Consider the following 25,070-nt stretch of genomic DNA (forward strand, 5'->3'; position numbering starts at 1 on the left):
TTTTACTTTCCCGTAAAAAAAGCATAAAATAAAAAAAGTTATTATTTTATCAAAATCCAATTAATAAAAAAAATCTTTGTGTTAATAATTTTATTTGATAAAAAAAATTTAATTAATAAATATAGTTTTTCACTATAAAAATAAAAAGAAAGGTAGATTGTGGTCGGTTTTGATTTTTTTTATTAAGTTGATTTTAAATTTTTATAATATTTTAAAGTATTTTTAGATAAAAAAAAATGTAATAAAATAGATTTGTAAACTACCCCGTTCCTCCAAATTTTTTATTCTACCACCACAGCTACAAATTATTTGTAGCCATGAGGAGGGATTTTATTTAACAAGAGCTGTCGCCAAGTATAAGATTGACACGATCAGTTCTGTAAATATTTTCAGCGTCCGAACACTAAATAAAAAAATAAAATAAAAAATAAACAAATGGAAAATATAATATATCACCATCCCTGAGGATACAGTTGTTGGCGAATGGATTTGTTTTAATAATAATAAGAAGAATAAGACAAAAAAAAGAAAAAGAAGAAAAAAAAGAAGAAGAACCAAGCACCTCAACAAGTAAAAAATCAGAATCAATTATCACTTATTCTTGATATTTTAACAAAAACTAATTAGTTAGTCCTTGTTATTTAAAAGATTATGTATTAAATCCATTTATAAATCTTTTATCTCATAAATCTCACAGTGTTTTCTAGTTTATTAAGTTTTTTTTCCTTTTTTGAAAAAAAGAAAAAAGAAAAAAAAGTAGGTAAAATGGAAAAAAATGATTAGGAAAGAAGGTAATTTTGAAAAATTATTTATTAAGGATGATCAGTACTAATCAAGAGATTATTTAATTATATATATAATAAAAGGTTTGATTAATTAATGTTTTTGATGAACTGAATTGACTAAATTATAATTATAATAACTCAGGAAATTGTGAAAAAAAAATATATGATGATTGTAACTCCAATCAAACAGACGGGCCCAAATTCGATCTTAAAGCCTAATCATCACAAGCCTGGACTAGATGTGTTTATCCAGCCCACTATTTGTTACGTGGCGAATCTTCATTTGCCAATCAATTAGCATTTAATTATATATATAATTAAAGGTCTGATTAATTAATGTTTTTGATGAATTGAGTTGACTAAATTATAATTATAATAACTCGGGAAATTGTGAAATTTTTTATATGATGATTGTAATTCCAATCAAACAGACGGGCCCAAATTCGATATATATGATGATTGTAACTCCAATCAAACAGACGGGCCCAAATTCGATCTTAAAATCTAATCATCACAAGCCTGGACTAGATGTGTTTATCCAGCCCACTATTTGTTACGTGGCGAATCTTCATTTGCCAATCAATTCAGCCTCAAGAACACATGATTCAGACTCGCAAAGGAACGCTTCCTCTTCCTCTTCAATTCTTAACGCAAAACCCAAAATCTGCAATTTTTTTGGAAGTTCTTAGATTATTAATCATAAAAGTTCAATAAAAGTAAAATAAACCACAGCAAGGGAGTAGAAAGATGAGATTTTTGTGGTTAATTGTGGTGTTATACACTGTATGCAACCATGTTTTAGCTGATCAGATCTTCCCTGGTCATGTAGGTAAAAAGATTGCTACTTTGACTGTAAAGTCGATTGCTTTGTAAACATAAGATTAATGGGTCTTTGAGATTTTATTGTTTTTGTCATGGGTTTATCTTGTTTCGCTATGATTTCTCAATTTTTGAAGAATTTGGTTTCTTAGGATTAATTAATTATTAATGTGTTTCATGGAATGTTTTTGTTGTTTCGTGCAATGTTTTTTCAACAAAGATTTTTATGTTTTGTGTGGAGAACATTGGAGTGCCTTTAATTGGTTAGAAGGTAATTTTTTGGACAAAATTCAGAGGGAAAGGGTGTTAATGATAGTTTGTAATACGCTGTGGTGCTGAATCGGCTTGGCCTTTTATTGTTTAGTTGTTTTATATCAAAGCATGAAGTAGTTTACTGGTTATGAATGAAGCTTAAACACGGATAACTAAATGGGGGGTTGTAATTCAGCCATGACTGTTGCTGGCAGTTGTCATGGCACTATTTAAGAATTTAGAGGTTTCAAGTCCTGTTTTGATATGTTCAGTCAGTTACAAGGGTGTTTTTGTGTTTTGCATGTTAAGCGAGTTAGTTAAATTAATGTTGTTGAGTTATATCCTTCTTCTGTTTGTGTATTTCTAAATCTGCTATGTTAACTTTCTGCTAATCAACAGGTGCTACATTTCGCAGTTCTCGTGAACCAAAATATCAGATCGAATTTCATTCAGAAGACTCTCCTTTTCTTCCTGTAAGCAAGCGTAGGGTTTTTGGCTTTTATTTCCTTTCTGTGCTACGTATATCTTTGTATCATGCTAGTCTTTGTCATCAGCTAGATTGCATGTCCATGTTTAAAAAATGCGCCTTTTAACACTGTTATCACCGCATGCTCTTTGATCAGTTAAAATGAGAATATGATGGGAACCTGGGACTTGGGGCCAGTCAATTTGTGACTTGAAAAGAGAAAAACTGTCCTGGCTAGGATCTGGAAGATGAATGTTTCTCAAAAAGTTTGCATGCAAAGGAGGGTTGGTATTATTTGATAGTCAAGAGAGTTTCCTTGTTCATTTTCTGCAGCAGATGGGTATTGAGGGATTGAACAGTGACCGTGTTATGACATTGCAAATGCTCAACTCTGTTGTAATTTTAAATAGCTTCAGATTCTCTATTTTAAAGTCAGTTTTTAAGTTTCAGACTCAAACTGATATAACAATAATTTTTTTTCTCTTTTAGTTTCTCCACATCCCATGGAGCCTGTGAGTTTCTTTGGTGTGAAGAATGTTCATGCAACAACCTAATGACCATTCGTTAGCTTTCAATGTGATAACCTTAATTTATTTTCCTTTTTAGTTCTCTCTGTGTTGGAATTTGGTTTCTGTAACTTATATATAAAAAATGATTTGTTTTTTTAATCCGACAACTTTGCAGGATGATGACCAGGAGTCAATAGTTATACCCAACAAAAATGGTGAGAATTATTTATGCTTCTTGCCTAAGGTGGAGAAAGCCAAGAGTGAAAAACCAATTACTCAGCTAAATATAAGCAGCATGATTGTGGAAACTGAGGAACGGGTTAAATTGAAGACACCAGATGAGTTGCTTGAAGTACTGAAAGGCTCATGCTTTGTCAGAGTCAGTATCTGTCACTAAAATTTTTTTGGACATGTCATACTAAATAATGCGATTCTGTTTGTTGATCAAAATTGCTTCCAGTTGTGCTTTTTTTGTTTTCTGATATCTGGTCTTTTTGAATAAATTTGCATCAATCGCAAGTCATTTCTCTTACACTGCAGTATCTTTGATGCAGCAAGAGGGTTGGTGGTCTTATGAGTTATGCTATCAGAATAAAATAAGGCAATTCCATGTGGAGGATGAAAAGGAAAAGGTTGTGATCTGGGCATGTATGAGTTATTCTTATCTTTGATTTTTTAATTTCTTTTGTTTTGCCTTTGGTTTTGATATTTCCTTGCTTTGTAACTGGAAGCATGCTGATGGATTAATTTCTTGAAGTTTCGGTGGATAGGATGTCCTATACATCCTTTTAGGCTTGTCATAGTAAGAGCAATAATGCCAGGCAGTTGCTACTACTATTATTATATTGGAAAACCTAGTTTATTTTCCAAATTTTGGAATGATTAGGACATTTGACAGCAGTAATTTCAGCTTCCCTTTGTACATTGCACACCTGCAACTTGCATTTTATTGCCTTCATGATGCATATATTTCCCATTACAGGCTGTCCAAGAATTTATCTTGGGTGTGTATGATGAAGAAGCCACGGCTGCATTCAACCAGAATCTTTCTGACATTTCTACACTGAAGGATCATCATTCAAAAGATGCATCTCAAAGGTAAAATACCAACCCATGCAAAGAGTGTGAGGTAAACTCGGCTTGTGGGCAAAGTAAAGCGAATACAAGACGGTAACCATCATATTTCTATTGTTTGTGTGAGTAGGTATCATGCTCATCAGTATACAAATGGAACCATATGTGATCTTACAAATGAGCCACGAGAAACTGAGGTACGGTGGAGAAGTTACTTTTTTGCATCCTCTCTCTCTCTCTCTCTCTCTCATGTGGTGCCTGTGTTTTCTTTATGTGCAGGTGAGATTCGTATGCTCAGAGCCCAGAGCTATGATTAGTTCTATCATTGAGCTATCCACGTGCAAGTATGCTCTTACAGTACAGTCTCCAATGCTTTGCAAGCACCCGTAAGTCTCTCTCCCTCTTTGAGGTGAAAACCATTGCTGCTAGAGATCATGATAAAATATTGCAACCTTTAAATTGCTTATGGTTTAAATACAAAGGAATAAAATATACAATAGCATGTTAACTTCAGCAATCCTGTTCAATCTTTGGTGGTAAAAGCGCCTTACTTCATTTTAAGGCTTGATTGATCAACACAATTTGTCTCAAGTTTTAGACTCAATTTGACAGTCCAGGGCGCAATGAAATGCCAATCTTCTTGTTATGGTGAAAAATCATCTCTAAGGTGCCTTGCATCACTTGTTTAAACTTTAAACAAAGTTGTTATTTGAATAAGTTACATGTTACTACTACCACAAAATTGGGCTTTCATATCCATGTGCTGTTTATCGCAAAATGAAGGTAAAAAAATCTGTAAGAATGATAGATGGTGAATTTGGAGAACGACAAAGTGAAATGAAAAATATTATTGTTGTACAAAGCACAATTATTATGCTCCTTGGAGAACGACAAAGCGAAATGAAAAATATTATTGTTGTACAAAGCAACAACATATCGTTATACAATCTGTTTGTGATTGTATCTTGTGTGAAAATGTTGTTTTATCTGTTGAGTTGCTGGTATGAGCTTGTTTTGTATTTAGTTCGTGTTAATATAGCTTCAAATGGACTCTCAAGTTTCTATGGAAACATGCCATTTTATCCAACCGAATCTACAATACTTGCTTTCATGCATAATGCGTTGCATCCACTTTTGACTTCGCAGATTGTTTCAAGAAGAGAGACCAGTGTGGCACACCATTAATTGCAACCTTCTTCCAAAGGATTACAAACAAGCTAAGCCAGATGAAGTCGAAACCCGAAGATGAACAGATTTTTATGGTGTCTGACATTGAATCATCTAGTTATGATTCAGATGAATAAGCGACGCACAGGGACCTTTGTCAATATGGATCAAATTGAACGAGCTAACAAATTGTGTTCTTCGTGTTTTATATAGCTCTCTCTTCGCAAGTGCAACAAATGGTCAATCACTGTCATGCCATTGACATCAAACAGTCTTAAGACAGTTTTAATGGAACTTTGGATAACTCCAGGTTGATGAAACTGATCAGAAAATACATGTAAATTTTACGGAACAAGACATTCCTTGATGCTCCAAAATTTCTTCCATTTCTTTCCATGCATTCCACTAATTTGTTGCTTTCCAACATGCCGATTTTTGCTTCATGATGGAAGGCAAAGGTGAGAACATTTGGAGAGCTTAGTTTGGACCAGTAATATATGGGACGCACAGAATTCAATTAAAATGTTATTACAATTTCTTTTGATTCCCATTCCTCAATATTACTAAAATATATTTTGTATTTTAAGATTGAAGAATGAATTTGTGACGTAGCGTGAGAGGATTTTTTAAAAATTATTATTAAATTTGGTCGAGTTAAATTTGAAACTTTTTTCACTTTAACTCTTATATAATTTTGAATTTGATCTAAAAATTTAAATATCAATTCAAAATTAATCAATGAACTTAAAAAAGAAATCAATAATTAATTTTTAATAAAAAAATTCAATATTAAAAATTTAAAAAAATAATCAAATTTTGAGTGGCCCGGGGCTCAAAGGCTTAAAAAAAAGTTGTGGCTCTTGCACTCGGGCCATATTTTTATAAGAGATGTTATGTTGCCTATCCAATCTAAAATCTAGACGCCACTTTAGTGGTAAAAAAATTATATGGTCAAGTTTTTCAGTTTTTAAGGTTAAAAATTTATTTTTTTAACTTATTTTAATTTAAAAACACCTACTATAAAATCCTTTCTAAACTATCTACAAACCTCAAAGCACTCTAAAATCATCTGAAAAAACACTCATTATCATTAAACTCTCTCATCATCGGATAAAATCTGTTGATATCAAATTTAATTATTTTAGTTGCTGAAATCATAACTAATCATTCTCTCTTTTTCACCACTTACTAGTGCCTTTCTTTTCTCTTTCTAATCTAGAAATTAGAAAATATGCAAAATAAATTTTTGGATTAAAATAAACTTTTAGATTAGCCATATATTTTCTCTTGTTTTACAATTCAATTTTATTCCTTTTAATTTGATAATTATACCATAATTGTAATACTAATTCCATATCATTAAATGATGGGATATAATTGAAAGGATAAAGGTTTGAAAATTAAAAGAAAACTCGGAAAAAGTGAAGCCCCATAAGCTTTTCCAAATCTTTTACATGCATTAGGTAATAATTGCAATACTAATTCTATCAAGAAATTGAATGATGTTATTTAAAGGAAAAAAAGAAGAAGCTTGAAACAAAAAAATAAAAAAAATCAGAAGCTTCCTGTTCACTCGAAAAAGCTTGAAACAAAAAAATAAAAAAATCAGAAGCTTCCTGTTCACTCGATGTGTTTTTCGATGATATAATATTGTTTTTCAATAAAAAATAAAAACCTGATCAGTTAATACTTGCGCTTATGAATTTCTTCCACGTTTACCTTTGCGAGGGCAACCTTTCTTCTAGTAGATAAATCTATTAGAAATACAAACAAACGGGAATTGTTGCTTCTGCTTGGCTTTCATCTCTATAGTGCATTTATTTCAACCAGGAAGTCATTGTTTTACAATAAAAAGGATCGTTGCCAACACCATCACTCTCAAGATGGATGCTGCAATTACGTTTGCTGTGTGCAGTTCAGTACAACAACGCAGCCTATGCTTAGTTTCAACCCTTAAACACTAAGGCTCTATCATATCACCAGACTTGCTATTACCACTATTCACAATATATTCACAAAGATACACTTTGTGCTATTCTTTGAGTCAATTTCTTCTTACTGGGAAGATTGGGAAGATGAAGTGCCATCCGCTGACGCCAGCAAAGCGAGGTACTCATTGATGGCCTCCCCTTCTTTGGCTACTTCAATGTCATAATCAGACAATGCATCACCTCTCGCTAGTTCATCAGCAATTTCACCCTCCATCTCCACATCCCGCTGTTCAATTTCAGCAGCTGATGGACCTTCATTACTACAATCAATATCCAGGGCATCTGGATCCAGATTATCCAGAGCAAGGTCGGTAGGAGGTGAATCAGGAGCACTAGCATTATTATTAACAGTTGAACCATGAGCATTTGCACTGTTTTCAGCAGCAACAGTGGTATCTGCTCTGGAATGTGTGAGCAGTTGATGCATGGCTTGCTCTAAAGAACCACCAGCTTGGACAGCACCAATCACTGCAGAAAGCAGGCAAGAATAAATGTCACTAACTTGGCAAGGTAATAATGCCTACAAACATAGAAACAGCCTAGAATTAGTGCACCACAACGCACAGCTGCTTATTAGTACCTCTTGATCTTTCAAAGCCCATGGACACAAGCCGTTCAATGGTGGCATCAGTGGCTCGTTGCTGTCTTCTTCTTTTCCTCAATTCTATATTACGCTGCAGGTCAACTCAAGTTAGTAATGATAAAAGTTTGAAATGAAATTCAACAATATTTCATGTGTAATTTCAGAAACCTGAAGTGCAGTATTAGCTTCTGGATTTGTCAAGTCATCCAATGCTTTTTGAGTATCATTCTCATTTTTTCGAAGAGCTTCAGCAGCTAGCTCCTTCTCAAACCTGCCACAATGAGGAACCCTTAGCTTTTACCAGGGACGATAAGTGTTAAATGAGTAGGAAAGGGAAGTACAAGTGTTAATATCATATTTACAGAATGCCCTAAAGAATTGAAGAATCTGATAATCAACATGTCAAAATATCGAGGAAGTTCATGAAATTGCTCCTCCAACACAATATTAAGCTCAGGTACCAAGAATGTGCATGAAATTGGGATAACAAACGTTTGAGTACCAAATGTTGAAGCACAAATATATGCACTCCTAATGCTTGTTACAAATAAGTTTTCCAACACGAAACTATGTTTTCTTACAGGAACACCAGTAACAAAGGTATTAAAATGCCTGCTTACCCTATGGAGACCACCTCTGTCAGTCTTTGGAGATCCACAGCTTTCTTTAAGGGTGTAACTCCATACCGTTTCTGCTCCCTGGAAATCAGCAGAGAAATGATGTTACTAACATGGGATAATCCCATATGAAACAAAAGTCAATTTTATGACACTTGCATTATTTCATTTCTTCGACGAATGTCATCTTCCCTTTTCTGTTCTCTCTTTTCCCTTTCTACTACAAGAAAATTAACAGCACTCTGAATATCCTGATTGCTCATTCTTAATGCTCGTTTTGCATCCCATTCCCAAAAGCCCATGCTCATGACAAGTGATAAGGCTTCATCAGGCACTTGTAGCTGGAATCCACAATAGGGCTTGTTTTCAGAAGGAATAAAAATGCAAGGAAGCTTTGATAGGAAAAGAAAGAGTGCATTGAGATGGAAGATCAAAGACAAAGTAAATGAAGAATCCAGAATTACTCAATATTGAGATTCATAAATTTGATTTCAACGTTTAGACAATTGCAAAAGTTCAAGCCTCAAAAGCAACCACTTCAACCAAAAAGACTAAAAACTAGATCTTATTTGCAGATGCGTTGGTTTCAATTTTGGTAAAAGTTTGCAAACATCATACATCATCCATAGACAAAATGAGAAAAATCAGACAACATTCAGTAAACTATCCCAGAATATATCAAACAAGATGAGAAAACATTATGTACTTAAAAAGTATGTTCACTGATACAATGTCATGTCTACACACACGCACACAAGGAAAAAAATGTTTGACCTGGAAGAACTTTTCTTGTGCAGAGGCCAAGAACTTCCTAGATTTGTCCAACTGGCCACTGTGATAAGCCACCACTCCTTCCAACAATTCCAATCGCAAATATCTACAAAGAAATAACAAAATGGAGTTACATTCAAAGTGCCAACCAAGACTTTCAATCCAGCTATCAGTACCCATGCAGAAAACTTTACATTAGACACTCACAGTGCAAGCTCTGAAGTACGACCAGCTTGAAGCAGTCTGAATCGGGAGGAGTCCTTTCCATGAGCACGCTCAAGTCCTTCTCTAGCCTTTTTGAGGCGTAATCCTGCCACTGCAATCCAGGCAATATCTCGGAGCATGAAGTAACACCAGACCATGTCTATTTGCAGTATTGGAATATTGTCAACGAGCTGGAAGCAACACAGCCGAAAGGCAAAAGAAAAGGACAGTATTAATTACTTAACCATAAAAGACACCAGAAAAGGATCTAGCATTAGCCATCTAAGTTAAAGCAAAAAAATAGCTCACTCACTTCAATGGACTTGGGATTGCATAGAGAGAAAGCCTCCTGCAACATAGAAATCAACAGGATATTCATTTCCTTCGTCAATTACTGGAGGGTTTCTCAATTGATAAGCAACAATCAAGTTTCCAAAAGCCAAAAAAAGTCATCCAATAAGTCTAAAAATCATTTCATATGCATGAGAAAAGTTTTGAAAAGGAGCACAATGCCAGTTGTAATAGACAAGCAGAGGAAATATGAAAAATAAAGGGAATTGTGATAAGTTAATTAAAGGAAATCTATGAAAAAGTATAATATGTAGATACAAAAACTGTCCCCTAAAAAATTTCAATCGGAATATCTTAAAAGACGCACCAATAACTTACTCCAAAACAATTGATTAAACCATAGAAGTCAAATATACAAATCAATTGCAATAAATTGACCATTTAAATAAATGCACTAGGAACTAACCTCTCCCATAGTAAGAACTTCTAGTGCATCAGTAAACATTTGCTTTCTGATAAATCGCTTTCCACTTGTATGGAGCATCAGACCTGTCATTATTGCCCTGCCAAAAAATGGTTCAGATCTTACTTCTTATTGAGTAGGATGATAGACCCTTAAACTCTTAACCATGGAATTTTTGTCAGGTATCGAAACAATCTAGAAAAGTTACAAGCACAATTTACTTCAGTATCTTACAGTCTATCAGTCTCAGAAAAGTGCACTTTCTTCCCATTCTGATCTTCAAGTTCAATATCAAAGTCTTCTATAGGTAATGCACCATCTGCATGCCTCTTGGACAATGCAGTAACAGCTGCCCTGCCAAGTTAAAAGAAACCACATGTGAAATGCAACAATTTGCAAATTACAAAGACATGTTCAGAACGATGTTATCCTCAGTCAGCACATCTGAGAGATTTATCTTCAACAAACATGTAGCAGAAGCACAACAAATAAATCCAAAATTCTAGTTGGGGGTTGGAACAACTTGGCTTAGTCATTCCTGAGTTATATAAATTTCCAGATAAAGAATTAACCGAGTTCAAACTCAAATTGTATTTTCTTCCAACAGATTTGACCATCATATCAAAATACTTCACTCATTGATTCATCTTCTTAGTTTATAGAAAAAGCTCAAATACCTAAGTCTGCATCAATAACAATCCATAAAAAATTCAAGCACTGTTGTCCAATCTACCTACACAATTCAATACCCAAATCAAAATGTTTGCGAAATCTCAAAAATCTGTTAGCACCAAGAACCCAAGGACCGATAAAAAGTACCTAAAGAGACCAAATTTGACACAAAATTCCCAAGAAATATAACACTTAAGAATTTTCTCTCTAAATTCAAAACAATAAAACCTATCAAAAACTTACAAACCCATCATCGGCAGCACTCCAATTAAGTCAATATAAAAAAAAGAAAAACCTTGAGCCATACGATTTCAAAAAACCAAATATATATAAACAAAATAAAAAGAAGAGGAGAACTCACCTAATACGAGCAAGTCTACGGTTCCTTTCATCATCAGCCAACAATTCATTCTTTAAAGTTTTACCCTCCTCAACAGAGACACGACAAGCAAGAATTTTAGAGTTATTTTTAATACCCAGCTGAGAAAGACTGCTTTTTTCCTCACTAGTACAGTCTTTCAAGACTTTGCCAGCAAAAATTAGGTTGATCGACTCAGTACCCATGCTTGATCTCTTTGCAATCTCTTCTCTCAACATGGGCACAGTCCAATTCTCTGTTTCTACCTCTAAGAGTCCTGCCCATGTCCCTGCTACCTTCAGCTTTGCAATTGAAGCAGAAGAAGAAGAAGACATAGTGTTTGTATTTGTGTAAGAGTGAGAAGTGAATGAGAAGCTGGTTTCTTTTGGGGTTTATATAGGTTGAGTGACATATTGACAAACAAAGTTTTTGTGTAATTTCCTTCCTTGGCGATCACGTTGCTTTTGTGTTTTTCTAACTGGATTGGAAATTGTAGTAGTTGCCAGTTGGAATGGCTCTGGATAAAGCTACAGTTTAATATTAGTTGGAAATTGTATTAATTTTTTTAAACTATAAAACTTATTTTGATATATTAAAATAAAAAAATATTAATTATTACTAAAAATAATTTTTTAAAAATATAAAATTTTTTATTACTTACAAGTAAAAAACAATTACAAGGAAAAACAATTGCTATAATACTCCAAAACATCTCGAAGGTGGATTATATACTTAATTACATTTAAGCTATTCAATTTTAGTGTACTTAAATTTGGTAGTTTTTATTACTTACAATTAAAAAACAATCGCTATAATACTCCAAAACATCTCGAGGGTGGATTATATAATTAATTACATTTAAGTTATTCAATTTTAGTGTACTTAAATTTGGTATATCTCTATTTTAGTATAGTTAAATTTAGTCCTTTAAATAAATCAAGTTTTTCATTTCATTACAATTACAAGTTCCATTAAATTATATAAACAATTAAGAGTGTCTTTGTTTTTACAAAATCATTTTTGAAGATTTTTAAAATTTTATTTTTATTTAAAATTAATATTATTATTATTATTTTAATGCACTAATATCAAAAATAAATTTTAAAAAATAAAAATAATATTATTTTAATATATTTTAAAATAAAAAATAATTTAAAAAACAGTTAAAAATACAACCACAACCACACCATAATCATAATTATAATCTTCAATACCATCTAAAATTATATACGAGGATTGTTCTGTAATGTGTTACACCATAATCATAATTATAATCTTCAATACCATCTAAAATTATATACGAGGATTGTTCTGTAATGTGTTACACCATAATCATAATTATAATCTTCAATACCATCTAAAATTATATACGAGGATTGTTCTGTAATGTGTTACACCATAATCATAATTATAATCTTCAATACCATCTAAAATTATATACGAGGATTGTTCTGTAATGTGTTACACCATAATCATAATTATAATCTTCAATACCATCTAAAATTATATACGAGGATTGTTCTGTAATGTGTTACACCATAATCATAATTATAATCTTCAATACCATCTAAAATTATATACGAGGATTGTTCTGTAATGTGTTACACCATAATCATAATTATAATCTTCAATACCATCTAAAATTATATACGAGGATTGTTCTGTAATGTGTTACACCATAATCATAATTATAATCTTCAATACCATCTAAAATTATATACGAGGATTGTTCTGTAATGTGTTACACCATAATCATAATTATAATCTTCAATACCATCTAAAATTATATACGAGGATTGTTCTGTAATGTGTTACACCATAATCATAATTATAATCTTCAATACCATCTAAAATTATATACGAGGATTGTTCTGTAATGTGTTACACCATAATCATAATTATAATCTTCAATACCATCTAAAATTATATACGAGGATTGTTCTGTAATGTGTTACACCATAATCATAATTATAATCTTCAATACCATCTAAAATTATATACGAGGATTGTTCTGTAATGTGTTACACCATAATCATAATTATAATCTTCAATACCATCTAAAATTATATACGAGGATTGTTCTGTAATGTGTTACACCATAATCATAATTATAATCTTCAATACCATCTAAAATTATATACGAGGATTGTTCTGTAATGTGTTACACCATAATCATAATTATAATCTTCAATACCATCTAAAATTATATGTCTATGCGTGTGTTAGAGATCAAGGGGGTCGGGGATGGGGGGATTAATACTGACATTTATTTAACTACTATAATCATTTTGTGGATGAAGCTGAAAATATCTAATTGCTTGTTCCTTTGGGTGCATGAACTCTCTTAGTCTTACAAATGACTAAAGATTTGGATGGTGAAACACTTAAATTTGATTAATTAATTTCTTTCATTCCACATCAATGTGCTGAAAGGATCATACTCCGTATGATTAGTGGGCACCTATGAATCCCACACCAGTTCCAAGATTGAGCTGTGTTTGATAATCCATGGATTTGCTTGCTGTGTAGATTTTGGCACATTAGAATGATGCTATCTTATTTAACTTTCATGATTGTAATAGCTTTGTTGTCAAATGATTATTATTAATGTGGCATTTCTTTTTTTGATTACAAAGAGATAAAAATATAATGCACTTGCCATTTTCATCATCCTGATGCTGTGGAAGATGCTATATACAGACTCACAAATAATGCCTGCATGAACATAAATGTGAATATTTTGCATTTCCTGTGTTTATCTGTATTATAAACAAGTATGGACATGGTAGTCTGGGTTGCGTATGTTGCATGGACACAGTATCAATGTTGACTTTTATGCTAAAAATACTCGCAATCGCTTGAATGATGAATGCAAATATTCATTTGCTTATTCACTTGGTAAACCATCTGCACCATACTGCTTGCACGAGCTTTCTTACAATAGAAATTTATTTTGGAATTTAACAGTGTACATTATCATTCAAGTATTGGTTCACCAGCAATTTTTCATGAAGTGCTTGATTACAAGTGAGGATGGACTTTGGATATTCTATCTAGATCTGTAGCTTCAGTTCTTTGTAGAGAATGATGAAGAAAGTTACTACTGGAACTTGATTAGTGGTTCTGTCCCAAGTTCTAAATGCATCTTTTGAGCTCCAAAAAACAAAAAATGCCTCCTCCTGAAAGAACATGTGGACTAGCTTTTGAACTTCGAAAGTATGAAAAACCCGTGTTCCATATAAATCGATTGAATTTGGTTGCAATTCAATCCTAGAGGCAGATGCGCAGTACGTGATAAAGGAGCATAATGAAATATTAAACAAAATATTGAACAGAAGAGGAAGGCAAATTGCCTGAACACCTTTTTACACTGCTTTTGCCAAAGTAAAAATAGGAAAGGAAGGAAAGGTTGATAAGGAGAACAATACCAGAGAGGTTTTACAAGGCCATGCTGGCTTAACAACAAACATAGACTCCACGGATACATCTATACGCAAGGCTGTGAAAATCGTGGAAAATTATTGATGGCATAATTTTCTACAAACAAAGCGAAGCCTCTGTACTGTAGTAACTGTACTATATTCATGGCAAGAACAAGCATACTAATCCCATCTCTGGCCTATATGACCTTGAGTAGGAGAGGAAATGTCCAGGGAGTATTTCACCTTTAAAACTTAAATGAGAGACAACTTGGTGTGACTTGAAGGAGCAAATACATGTTGGATTGGAGTCTGAGCATGTTTCCGATCGATCAGAGTTGGGAAGTGGAGAATGCCGTGGTTTTTCTGGGTTATCCATGATACATTCACTTCAATCTGCAGACGAAACCTGACAATCTTTAATACCTATCTCAGTAGTGAATACTTCTAGTGCAACCCCATGAAGAAAATAAAAATAAAAATGGGCAGCTAGATGTTGGTTAGTCACTAACCTGTCATACCTATGGTGCTATGCTTTACGTAAATGTCCAGGTTTACCATGTATTGGCCAATATATTAGAGGAGACGCTTTGCAGATGAGTAATTTTTGGCGCAGTTTGCACAACAAGACATCAATCCCTTCAATCCTGGTTCTCTAGCGATCCAGCTTGCCGTCTCACGTCCCTGCAGAACTCTTACAAACTGATCCGAACTTAAGTTCCCATCGCGATTAGCATTGAAGACATGGAATGTTATGTCAACCAAATCATTGGTGATGGAGATGCCGCATACCTAGTAAAACTTAAACCACATATCAGTATGAGAAGTAAGACAGTTAATGGGATGTCAACAAAGCTTGAAGAAATGTAACAATCAGCTAAATATTTACCTGCGATGAAGCTCTCTGGAAATCTTTTCTCGTTAACACCCCATTCACTTTTCCATGGCTAAAAATGGCGAGAGATAAATACTGCAACTGTCTACGTAGCTCTGCGAAGCTTTTGAACTCCTCTAATGTAATTCGTATGTCTCTTATCTGTGGTTCATTGCTTGCTTCATCTACCCGATCGAGTAGCTTGCTAATGTGTCTAATGTCAGCTGACGCAACCAAGGACAAGGCAAAATCTTTAGCTGATATAGTACCACATGATCTGTAATCATAATGGGCGAATTCCAGCCGTAAAATCTGTAAAATTCAACAGATTCAGTTCTTGTGAATTGTATACGAGTACAATGAGACAATGATCATGAACAGAATCAAGAATTGATGATTCATAAGAGCACAATTAGACTGGAAAAGGAAACTTCTCCTCTATCGAATCAAATATTATGACATTCCAGACATTTCCCAACAAAAATCCTGTTCATTTAAAACCCTTCATGGGAGATTACATCAGAAACTGTAATAAAAAGTAGGAAATATAAACACAGATTACAACAGAAACTGCAATAAGAAGTTAGAAATATAAACACATACTTCATCATGCAAGTCCCTCAAAAATTGGACAAATCTTTCATGTTGGAGACAGGTCCTGCCATCTTTGCCAAAGAAGTATTCTAAGAGGCCACCATTCTCCACAGGCTCCGCTACTTTCAACCCAAATCTCCTTCCATCTCTGAGGCCTGCCCCTTGCCTGTTTTGAGCTCTCATTAAACCCATCACTTTCTTAAATTCTTCTCTGTCAATTTGTCTGTTATAAACACGCGAACATTTAAATAAGCACAAATAGAAATAAGAGAATCAAGAAGCAAATTGTACTATAAGTATCAATGAACTTCAAAACTGTTTTGATATTCTGCAGAAGCTAAACGATGAAAAATGTGGACTGTGTGTCCAGAAAGCAGTAAATGAAAAATTTTCTTCAAGAGAAAGGCAATTCATATTTCTACTGAACTAAATGTCTTTACTTGTAGTAGCTTCCTGGTCTGGTCACCTGCCAACTGCACATAGATCTTGAAACTACAAGCAACTCACCCATTATTGTCGAGGTCAAACATCTTAAATGCAACAGAAAAACTTGATTCAGGAATGCTGAGCAGGGTGACAAAGAAGATGTACCTAAACGTTGAACATGGAAAGGACTAAGTAAGAACACAAGTTTCTGTAACAGAACATGTGATGCAACATGAATGATGTTGAAGAAATTCATAAGGCCAGCAAATTCAACAGAGACAATAGATTATTACTCTGAAAAAGAAATAAGTCCATTACTGTTAGTGTCAAAAAGCATGAAAAATCTTGAAGGTGCACAATGCAATTCCCCAGGGACTGTTTCCCCTCTCAGAAATCCCTCTCTAACGCGATTTGACTCTGATGGAGGAAATACATGAACTACTGCTCTCATCAAGTCTGCTGGTGTCGTAAGAACTTCACCATCAGGCTTTTTCAAAGATGCGAAGTACTCAAAAACCTGAAAGGAAAATAAATGAAACATTACACAAAAAAGAAGCAGCATAACATATAACTAGTACTCATAGTTGTAATAATGGCTTCCACACCCAGGAAGATAAAAAATAAAAGAATATCAGGGAAACAAAATGAAAAGAAAAGAAAAGAAAAGAATATCAGGGAAACAAAATGAAAAATATTGAACAAAATTATCAATCCTATTAAAACTAGGAGGAGTTGGAAGATAGTGGGTAGTTGACAACTGACTTTCATGCCACTTCTGAGTTTTGGGGTGCTCTTATTGAAGGACAGCAAGGTTGTCTTGATGCACATCCTTAACTCTCCTTAATACAAACCCCTAACAATATTTGAATGTTTGGCTCCATTCGTGGATGAATTAGCCATTCGTAAGTCATTTAAAGGTTTCAAGCTTCCCGATCAGACAATCAGGTAAAACATAAATGTCCTCCAAATGGTTTTGAAGTAGTCCATTGCTCTGCATTGGAAAGCCTAGATAGCTTCCACCGCCGGAGACACAGGATTGAGATCTAATGTCCAAGACATGCTTGAAATGACCTTGCCATACCAGGATTAGCCGTAGGATTGCCAATTAATAAAAGTGCATACTTGGAATCACAGTGAATAGGTAAATCAGAAAAGAAGAAAGCTTTGTTTCAACAGACAGAAAACCAAATAACAACACACAAGTTCATTATTTAATTTCTCATTGCTTAAAGTTAGACATGTTGCTGCAATGAATTGAGTCGCCAATAATGTGTGTGATTGAATGCTGTCATAAATACAAAGAAAATATTTCCATTCCTGAAAGATTTGCGTACCTTCTCTGGAGGGCTTTGCAACCTGATGCGCTTTTCATAATTAAAGAAAACTCTTCTCCTGTATGAATCTGGAACAATCGACAAAAATGATACAAAGGAGTACCCAATACCAGGTATTGAAAAAGTCTGTATGATCTGTTCATATGCTGGCAAAAAAAATATTGTAGAAAAGAATCTGGTATATTATGCATGACTCAATTCGAAAAACCGAAATTGTATGTAAAGAAAAAAATTACAGAGGTAACTCCAAGGAGGAACCTTTTCTTCTTCTTGTATGGAAGAAGATCATCACTTGACACCCATGCTGCATCGTTTGCAATGTCGGCGAAAGAAACAAACGAACACTTACCAACCAAGGAAGGATACCAGTTGCTAAAGCTCAAGCTGGAGCCAACAATCACAACTCCTGAAGCGACTGATCTTAATAAAAATTTCAGCAATGCATCTCCACTCTTATGGTCATCATTTTGGGACCCACTGAAGGATGATCTTGACAAAGAAGCTGCCGCTGGTAATGGATCAGGCCCTTCTGATTGTGTGAGAATTGCTCTTTTGCAGGTCCGTTGATTGGCAAGCACTCTACGGGCCAGCTCTGAGGATTTCCTCAGGAATTCCCAAGACAACATAGTAGTAAAAAATTTCTTTCTGTGTTCTTACAACAGATAAAGCTGAAAAGGGTTTCTGAATTAAGAAATAGATAAATGAAAGAGAAAGATGGAAATGGAATTTTAGCAGGAATCAAGAATGTTATTGTTGACCGAGAAAGATGTAGTTAAGATAGTTTCTTATGATCAGACAGTTAAGCCCGTCCTTTAGTTTTTCCTTGGTAGCAGCTAACTTGTGTCCAAGGTACAGTGAACGACGAAATAATTAATAATCAGTTCCCTTCATAGTTTCCTCCTTAAACTACGTACCCTGAATAGGACAATTTCTACTCAATACAAATCTTGAATTGTCTTGTGAGATTTTTGACAAAACCTGAACTAACTACAATAAGAATAAAAAATCACGAGTACAGAATTCATGAAAAGGCCAAACAAGAACCATAACCACACTTTATTTTAGGAATAAAGTTCCTCTGCCAATATCTACATCATATATATATATGACTGGTTTATTGATTAATCACGACTTGAAAATGTAAATTCTAAATAAAGTATACACAGAGCCAATACCGTTTCAGACACAAGGCTGAAATCGTCTGAACTTGGCTGGCACAAGTAGATTGTCTACAAGATAGTAATAGCAATTATTGATGCTCTCCCCAATAAAGTAAAACCATGATTGTCGCCAATACGGGTTTATGTACAGAATTGCACCTATTACCAACAGAACCACGATGTATGCAACTGAAAATGTCACATAGAAAGCCTCCATATCAATGAAGCCGTTTTCTTCATTTTTGTCGGTCTTATACCTTGGCAACGGTGATGGTGATATTTCTCCAATGTAGTTATTGGTGAGTGGTGGTCCAAAAAGCATCGGATTTCCCTCGTAGCTAGACTTGTTGAATGTTGAGAATTGTCCAACCATCTCTGGTGTTTTGCCAGATAAGTTATTGTAGGCTACACTGAAAGCAGAAAGGAAGTTTAAGTTGAGAAGCTGACGAGGAATTTCCCCGTTCAAGTTGTTGTAGGAAAGATCCATGCTTTCAGTTTTCTTCAGGTTTGAAAACGTAGGTGGGATTGGACCTGTTAAACTGTTATGGGATAGATTCAACACCTGGATGTTGCTAAGGTATCCAAGCTCAAAGGGAATCTCTCCAGTCAAATTGTTGCAGGAGAGATCGATACCAGAGAAGTAAGTGAGGATGATTCCCTTGAATGAATAAGATCTACTCTTTGTTGTAAACTCAAAAGCTTTATTCACAGAAGGATCTTCCAAAGGAATAGGAGCAGCGGCAAATGGCATAGGACCTGGAGCACTATCAGAAGGATTTATAGATGCTTCTCGTTCCCGATACCACTTGCTGCTAGGTTGTAGGCATGGAAGAATATGACCACACAGATTATTATGAGAAAGATCAATCAAGCTTAATTTCTCTAGTTTGCACAGCTGGCTTGGGATTTCACCTTCTAGATTATTATAACCTAAAAGAAGAAAGCTCAACTGGAACAAAGAACCAATTGACTCGGGAATTTTACCTCCAAAATAATTATGGCTAAGATCTAATCTGTTCAGCGACAGGCAGCCATCAAATGCATCAATCAGTGATCCTTCTAGTTTATTTTTAGATAAATAAACTTCTGTCATCATCCTTGAAGAACAAAAGCTGGATGGTAGACTTCCAAAAAGATTGTTCTCTGAAAGGTCTAAATATTGAAGAGAAGACATATTCCTAATCCATCTCGGGATCTTACTAGACAAATTATTGTGACTAACATCCAATGCTTCCAATGCAGAACAATTAGACAAGCTATTCGGAAGAATCCCAGTTAACTGATTCCCTCTTAATATCAGCTCTGTCAAATATCTTAAGTTGAAATTTTTCCAGAAAAGCTGGCCTTTGAAATAATTATTTGAAAGCATGATAACCTCTAATGATAAACAGCCTTCCACCAACTGCTCGGGTATGTGGCCTGATAAGCTATTGTTGGACAAATCTAAGACTTTCAAAAGGCTCATATTGCTGATCGAAGAGGGAATGCTGCCATCGAAATCATTTCTGGACAGGTTCAAAAACACTAACCTGGGGAAACATGCTCCAATTTTAGTAGGGATTTGACTGTGGATGAGATTTCTCGAGATATCCAAACGTGACAAATTCACAAGGGAATGATTTGCTAATTGGAAAGATCCTGAAAGAGAATTGTTGACCAAATAAAGCTCTTCAAGTTTTGTGTTGTTTTGTAACAACCAGCTCGGAAATTCTCCTGTCATTTTGATGTGTGAGAGATCAACAAATTGAAGGTCATGCTGATAGTACAGGGATTTCGGAAATGTCCCGCCGAGTCCAGTACGTGACAAAGAAAGCCTCTGTAACTGGAACCTTGGAATTAAATTGTGTACCAGCTCTGTTGACTCGTATATCTCATTACGGTCACCATTCAAATTCTTGAGGTTTGAAAGGTTAAAAAATGGGCCAAGTGAGATTGGTATTTGGAAGTGATTGTCTGACAGGTTTAGATCTCGAATGGACGTGAGACTACCGAGGGGACTCGAGGATATATTCCCAGTGAAGTGGTTGAAAGAGATATCTAAAACTCGAAGGTTTGTCAAATTCGAGAAACACGAAGGCAAAGAACCAGTGAGATCATTATAGCTGATATCTAGTTCCTGGAGATGCTTTAACTCACAAAGGCCTGCAAATTATCCATGTTAAAAGAAATTTAGCATACAATAATGTAATGGAAACTGTAGGATCGTACAGAGGGCGAGCAATATAGGATTAATGAAGGCTCTCCTTATATGCGAGGAATAGGAAACTGTTACTAAACTAGTCATATGGCTTTGCATTGAGGTAGTAATATAATGTGGTTGTTTAATTATTCACATGTAATCAATTTCTTAATGATTTGATTATATTTGAAATTGGTTTGAAGAGATTTTTAATTGGTGTTTAGTTTCAATTTTTAACTTTTTATTGTTAATTTGAATTTGGTTTTAAGAGATTTTTCCCTAAAACTAAAATAAAAAGAGTAATAAAATTATATATATAATTTTCTTGATGCATTTAGAATGAAATTCTTATTACTCTAAAGAGATGCTATTGTATCAATTGATTTTGTAATTTTATTAAGAAAGAAAAAGCATAATTAACAAAATGATAAAGTTTCAAAAATTACATAATTCAAATCCTGTATTATCATAAACTTTTAAACAACTTGGAGGACTTATTAATAAAGATTGAACTAGTGTAAGAGATGATTTTCTTCATTATTATTATTTTTACATTTTATCTAAACATAACTAATATAAATTTTAAATAATTCAATTGGTTTATGTGATAACATAAACTAAATTCAAACTATTTATTTAAAACCTCTTCTCATATTTTTCTCTTTTTTCAACTTTGGCATGAATATTTTATTTTTTTTCTACTTTTTGTCTATATATAGGGCTAAAGAAACCCAGTTTACATGTTAAATCTTTTATTTTATTAGTTTAATGGTAAGAGTTATCGTCAAACTAGTTTGAATGTCGATTGAAATTAATTTCTCTTCATATAATTTTAACCATGCATTCATATAAATTTAATACAAAATATGGTTTAGGTTTAAATATATTGACTATTAAACAATTCATGTCTTTCCCATTGAATACAATTAGAATTGCATTCCTTTCTCATATATATATATATATATATATATAAACCTAAAATTTAAACCTCAATTGGATATGCAAGTTATTTTAATGTGTTTTTTTACATAAAAAATTTAAAATATAAATCAAAAAGCTTATGCAAAAGCTTATGCAAGTATCTAATTAAATAAATCAATAATCATCCATGTAAATAAATGAAAACAAAATCATTAACAATAACTATAACAAAAACTTGAAAAAATTAAAAGATAGATGTAAATCAAAATATTTGATCTCGTAAAATAAAATATTTACCTAGTTGTATTTATTGAATTTATGTATTACAATCAATAATAAAAGTAATAAAAATAAAAACACGTATGAAACTAATTGATTAAAATAAAAATAAAAATAAAAATATTTTTTTATAATAATATAGAACGATAAAATTGAAAAAGAAAATGAGCAAGATAAAAGAATATTAAACTGTATTAACTTTAAAACTTGTGACTGAGTTATTAGTTTGGAAGCACTATAAATTAAAAAATTATGAAACTCAATCCTTAACAAATTAGAAGTTAAAGGATGAAACTGAGAAAAAAATTAATTACACAAAAAGATCAAAATAAAAATAAAAACTATAATTAAAAAAATGAGGGTGAAAATTAAAATTAAAAAAATTAAAGGGAAAGCAAAAATTATCAATTGGAATATTAAATTGAAAAGAAAAATAACTTTCACGAATGGAAAAACAAATCAAAATAATGAGAGCCAAATTAAAAAATAAAATAACATAAACCTTGATTGAAATTAAAAACTACTAAAAGTTTAACAAAAAAACTAAGGAAAAAATAGAAATTAAAGAATAAAAATCCAATTAAAAGCAAAATATTTGACAAATTGTAATTGAACAAGTAAATTGAAAACAAACAATACTTTTATAAAAGAATAAGGATTATTTTCCATTAATATGAAAAACACATCAATTATCCTTGTTCATATATTTATCTAAGGAAAAAAAATCCATATCCTTATTAATTTAATAATATACTATTAAAAATCTATTTGGGAGTGTGGTTGTGGTGGTTTTTTAAAGTATTTTTTGTATTGAAATGCATCAAAATAATGTTTTTTTTTATTTTAAAAAAATTATTTTTGAGATCAACGCATCAAAACAATTCAAAATATATAAAAATAATAATTTTTAACAAAAAAAAAATTAAATGTTTGTGGAATGCGATTTGCACCACGTTTCGAAACAGTGCCTTAAAAATTCCTAATTACATATATTAAATATTCTTTTTTTATATACATGTTTAGTTCTTCTAATAGCTCCTAAAATTTAAACCTCAACTAGATATACAAGTTATTTTAATGTGATTTTTTACATAAAAAATTTAAAATATAAATCAAAAGGCTTATACAAGTATCTAATTAAATAAATTGATAATCATCTATGTAAATAAATGAAAAAAAAACTCGTTAACAATAACTACAACAAAAACTTGAAAAATTAAAAGATAGATGTAGATTAAGATATTTGATCTCGTAAAATAAAATATTTACCTAGTTGTATTTATTAAATTTATTTATTAAAATCAATAAAAAATAATAGAAATAAAAACACATATGAAATTGATTGATTAAAATAAAAATATTTTTTTTATAATAATATGGAACAATAAAATTGAAAAAGAAAATGAGCAAGATAAAAGAATGTTGAACCGCAATAACTTTAAAACTTGTGACCCGTGTCATTAGTTCGGAAGCACTATAAATGAAAAAATTACGAAACTCGATCCCTAACAAATCAAAAGCTAAAGGATGAAACTGAGAAAAAAATCAATTACACAAAAGGATCAAAATAAAAATAAAAATTATAATTAAAAGAATGAGGGTAAAAATTAAAATTAAAAAAAAATTAAAGGGACCGCAAAAATTTTTAATTGGAATATTAAATTGAAAAGAAAAATAACTTTCACAAATAAAAAAACAAATCAAAATAATGAGAGTCAAATTAAAAAATAAAATAACATAAACCTTGATTGAAATTAAAAACTACTAAAATTTTAACCAAAAAAACTAAGGAAAAAACTAGAAATTAAAGAATAAAAATCCAATTGAAAGCAAAATATTTGACAAATTATAATTGAAGGATTAAATTGAAAACAAACAAAACTTTTATAAAAAAACGAAGAACGAAAATAATAAATCAAAAGAATAAGGATTATTTTCCATTGACATGAAAAACAAATCTACTATCCTTGTTCATATATTTATCTAAAGAAAAAAAATCCATATCCTTATTATTTTAATAATATACTATTAAGGGTCTATTTGGGAGTATGTTGTGGTTGTTTTTCAAAGTGTTTTTATGCTGAAATACATCAAAATAATATTTTTTTTATTTTTAAAAAATTATTTTTGAGATCAACACATCAAAATGATCCAAAATATATATAAAAAATAATTTTTAATAAAATAAATAAATTTTTTGTAGAACGCGATTTGCACCACGTTCCAAAACGGTGCCTTAAATATTCCTAATTACATGTATTAAATATTCTTTTTATATATACAGGTTTAGTTCTTCTAATAGCTTGACAAAAATGCTAAGAGTACAAGATTAACTTAATTTATTCCTATCGTTTGACTAAATTTGAGTTTAAGAAAATAAGTTATTCATATTAATAAAGCAAAAAAATAGAGTAAAAGATTATTATAATTGATAAAGAATTTGTTTTTAGAAAAGGCAAGCATGCTATCCTTGAAAAAAACATGTGGAAGATGATTATGAGATAATTACGTAATTCCTTGCTTCTCTATAATTAATTAAAGTAGGTGTTTTATGTGAAACCACAACAAAACCAAATAAATTTTAGAAGTACTATTAAAAATACATATCCTTATTATTCTAATAATAAAGTATTAAGAATATTTTAGAACAGATGATAGTTGTGGAAGTGTGTTGCTAGTAGTAATTATTAAAAGGGACTTTAGTTATTTCCATGTATAATATCAGTTTTGATTATTTAATTTCAATTAAATATGTAGTTTCGAGATTATATTCTAAAATTACAAACAAAAAATAAAATAAAATCATCTTATCACTTGTAAAAAAACTAATAATATATATATATATATATATATATAAAGAAA

The 25,070-nt window shown here is 32.2% G+C and overlaps 4 protein-coding genes across 15 annotated transcripts in view; 1 reads left to right on the forward strand and 3 right to left on the reverse strand.

Annotated features, from left to right (window-relative positions):
• Positions 1-1,372: 1,372 nt before the first annotated feature.
• LOC105121101 (protein OS-9 homolog) lies at positions 1,373-5,468 on the forward strand. Of its 6 annotated transcripts, none has more exons than XR_841489.1 (9): positions 1,373-1,614; positions 2,256-2,329; positions 3,007-3,210; positions 3,386-3,463; positions 3,814-3,929; positions 4,036-4,102; positions 4,185-4,291; positions 4,497-4,572; positions 5,052-5,138. XR_841489.1 is itself a non-coding variant. In XM_011019619.1 (9 exons), exons 3-9 carry the CDS (start codon positions 2,857-2,859, stop codon positions 5,152-5,154), a joined length of 717 nt encoding a protein of 238 aa, XP_011017921.1. In that variant the 5' UTR covers positions 1,526-1,614; positions 2,272-2,329; positions 2,812-2,856; the 3' UTR covers positions 5,155-5,468. The 6 variants fall into 6 exon arrangements, 5 of the variants coding, with proteins under 5 accessions (XP_011017918.1, XP_011017917.1, XP_011017921.1 ...); XM_011019619.1 differs by lacking the exon at positions 4,497-4,572 and adding an exon at positions 2,812-2,898 and having other exon boundaries at positions 1,526-1,614; positions 2,272-2,329; positions 5,052-5,468; XM_011019618.1 differs by lacking the exon at positions 4,497-4,572 and adding an exon at positions 2,812-2,898 and having other exon boundaries at positions 1,572-1,637; positions 5,052-5,468.
• A 1,384-nt stretch (positions 5,469-6,852) lies between these two features.
• On the reverse strand, positions 6,853-11,453 carry LOC105121100 (NEDD8 ultimate buster 1-like). Its single transcript, XM_011019614.1, has 11 exons — positions 11,026-11,453; positions 10,227-10,346; positions 9,996-10,092; positions 9,552-9,587; positions 9,242-9,429; positions 9,038-9,140; positions 8,423-8,604; positions 8,267-8,344; positions 7,815-7,917; positions 7,644-7,737; positions 6,853-7,531 (listed from the first exon to the last, which is right to left on the reverse strand). Exons 1-11 carry the CDS (start codon positions 11,355-11,357, stop codon positions 7,128-7,130), a joined length of 1,737 nt encoding a protein of 578 aa, XP_011017916.1. The 5' UTR covers positions 11,358-11,453; the 3' UTR covers positions 6,853-7,127.
• Positions 11,454-14,746: 3,293 nt separating this feature from the next.
• On the reverse strand, positions 14,747-18,456 carry LOC105121099 (calcium uptake protein 1 homolog, mitochondrial-like). Of its 4 annotated transcripts, none has more exons than XM_011019611.1 (8): positions 17,928-18,456; positions 17,670-17,737; positions 16,629-16,852; positions 16,417-16,500; positions 15,919-16,132; positions 15,331-15,627; positions 14,954-15,233; positions 14,747-14,850 (listed from the first exon to the last, which is right to left on the reverse strand). In XM_011019611.1, the coding sequence occupies exons 1-7, from the start codon at positions 17,977-17,979 to the stop codon at positions 15,018-15,020; spliced, it is 1,155 nt and encodes a 384-aa protein (XP_011017913.1). In that variant the 5' UTR covers positions 17,980-18,456; the 3' UTR covers positions 14,747-14,850; positions 14,954-15,017. The 4 variants fall into 4 exon arrangements, with proteins under 4 accessions (XP_011017913.1, XP_011017912.1, XP_011017911.1 ...); XM_011019610.1 differs by having other exon boundaries at positions 14,747-14,858; XM_011019609.1 differs by having other exon boundaries at positions 14,756-14,837; positions 17,928-18,011.
• A 123-nt stretch (positions 18,457-18,579) lies between these two features.
• The window catches only part of LOC105121098 (LRR receptor-like serine/threonine-protein kinase GSO2), a 51,631-nt gene continuing 45,140 nt past the window's right edge, over positions 18,580-25,070 (reverse strand). For 3 of the 4 annotated variants that reach the window (XM_011019608.1, XM_011019607.1, XM_011019606.1), the window contains one exon: positions 18,765-20,971. In XM_011019608.1, the coding sequence (XP_011017910.1) occupies positions 18,849-20,971 (2,123 nt within the window). In that variant the 3' untranslated portion in view covers positions 18,765-18,848. Of the gene's footprint in view, positions 18,657-18,764; positions 20,972-25,070 lie in introns of those variants that run through there. The other variant, XM_011019605.1, reaches the window with a different exon arrangement.

The sequence above is a fragment of the Populus euphratica genome, unplaced genomic scaffold (assembly GCF_000495115.2).
Source record: "Populus euphratica unplaced genomic scaffold, PopEup_1.0 scaffold31.1, whole genome shotgun sequence".
NCBI lineage: Eukaryota > Viridiplantae > Streptophyta > Magnoliopsida > Malpighiales > Salicaceae > Populus > Populus euphratica.

Coding starts and splice junctions, on each gene's coding strand:
- LOC105121099 (XM_011019611.1), bottom strand. CDS start 17,979: ATGCAGCATGGGTGTCAAGTGATGATCTTCTTCCATACAAGAAGAAGA. Junction 16,501..16,628: donor GGACTTATTTCTTTTTCAGA/GTAATAATCTAT, acceptor TTCAACGTTTAG/GTACATCTTCTTTGTCACCC. Junction 15,628..15,918: donor TGAGGGACTTGCATGATGAA/GTATGTGTTTAT, acceptor TGAATTTTACAG/ATTTTACGGCTGGAATTCGC.
- LOC105121100 (XM_011019614.1), bottom strand. CDS start 11,357: ATGTCTTCTTCTTCTTCTGCTTCAATTGCAAAGCTGAAGGTAGCAGGG. Junction 8,605..9,037: donor CACAAGAAAAGTTCTTCCAG/GTCAAACATTTT, acceptor TGTGGATTCCAG/CTACAAGTGCCTGATGAAGC. Junction 8,345..8,422: donor CGTCGAAGAAATGAAATAAT/GCAAGTGTCATA, acceptor GCTGATTTCCAG/GGAGCAGAAACGGTATGGAG.
- LOC105121101 (XM_011019616.1), top strand. CDS start 1,533: ATGAGATTTTTGTGGTTAATTGTGGTGTTATACACTGTATGCAACCAT. Junction 1,615..2,255: donor GATCTTCCCTGGTCATGTAG/GTAAAAAGATTG, acceptor GCTAATCAACAG/GTGCTACATTTCGCAGTTCT. Junction 3,211..3,385: donor AAGGCTCATGCTTTGTCAGA/GTCAGTATCTGT, acceptor TCTTTGATGCAG/CAAGAGGGTTGGTGGTCTTA.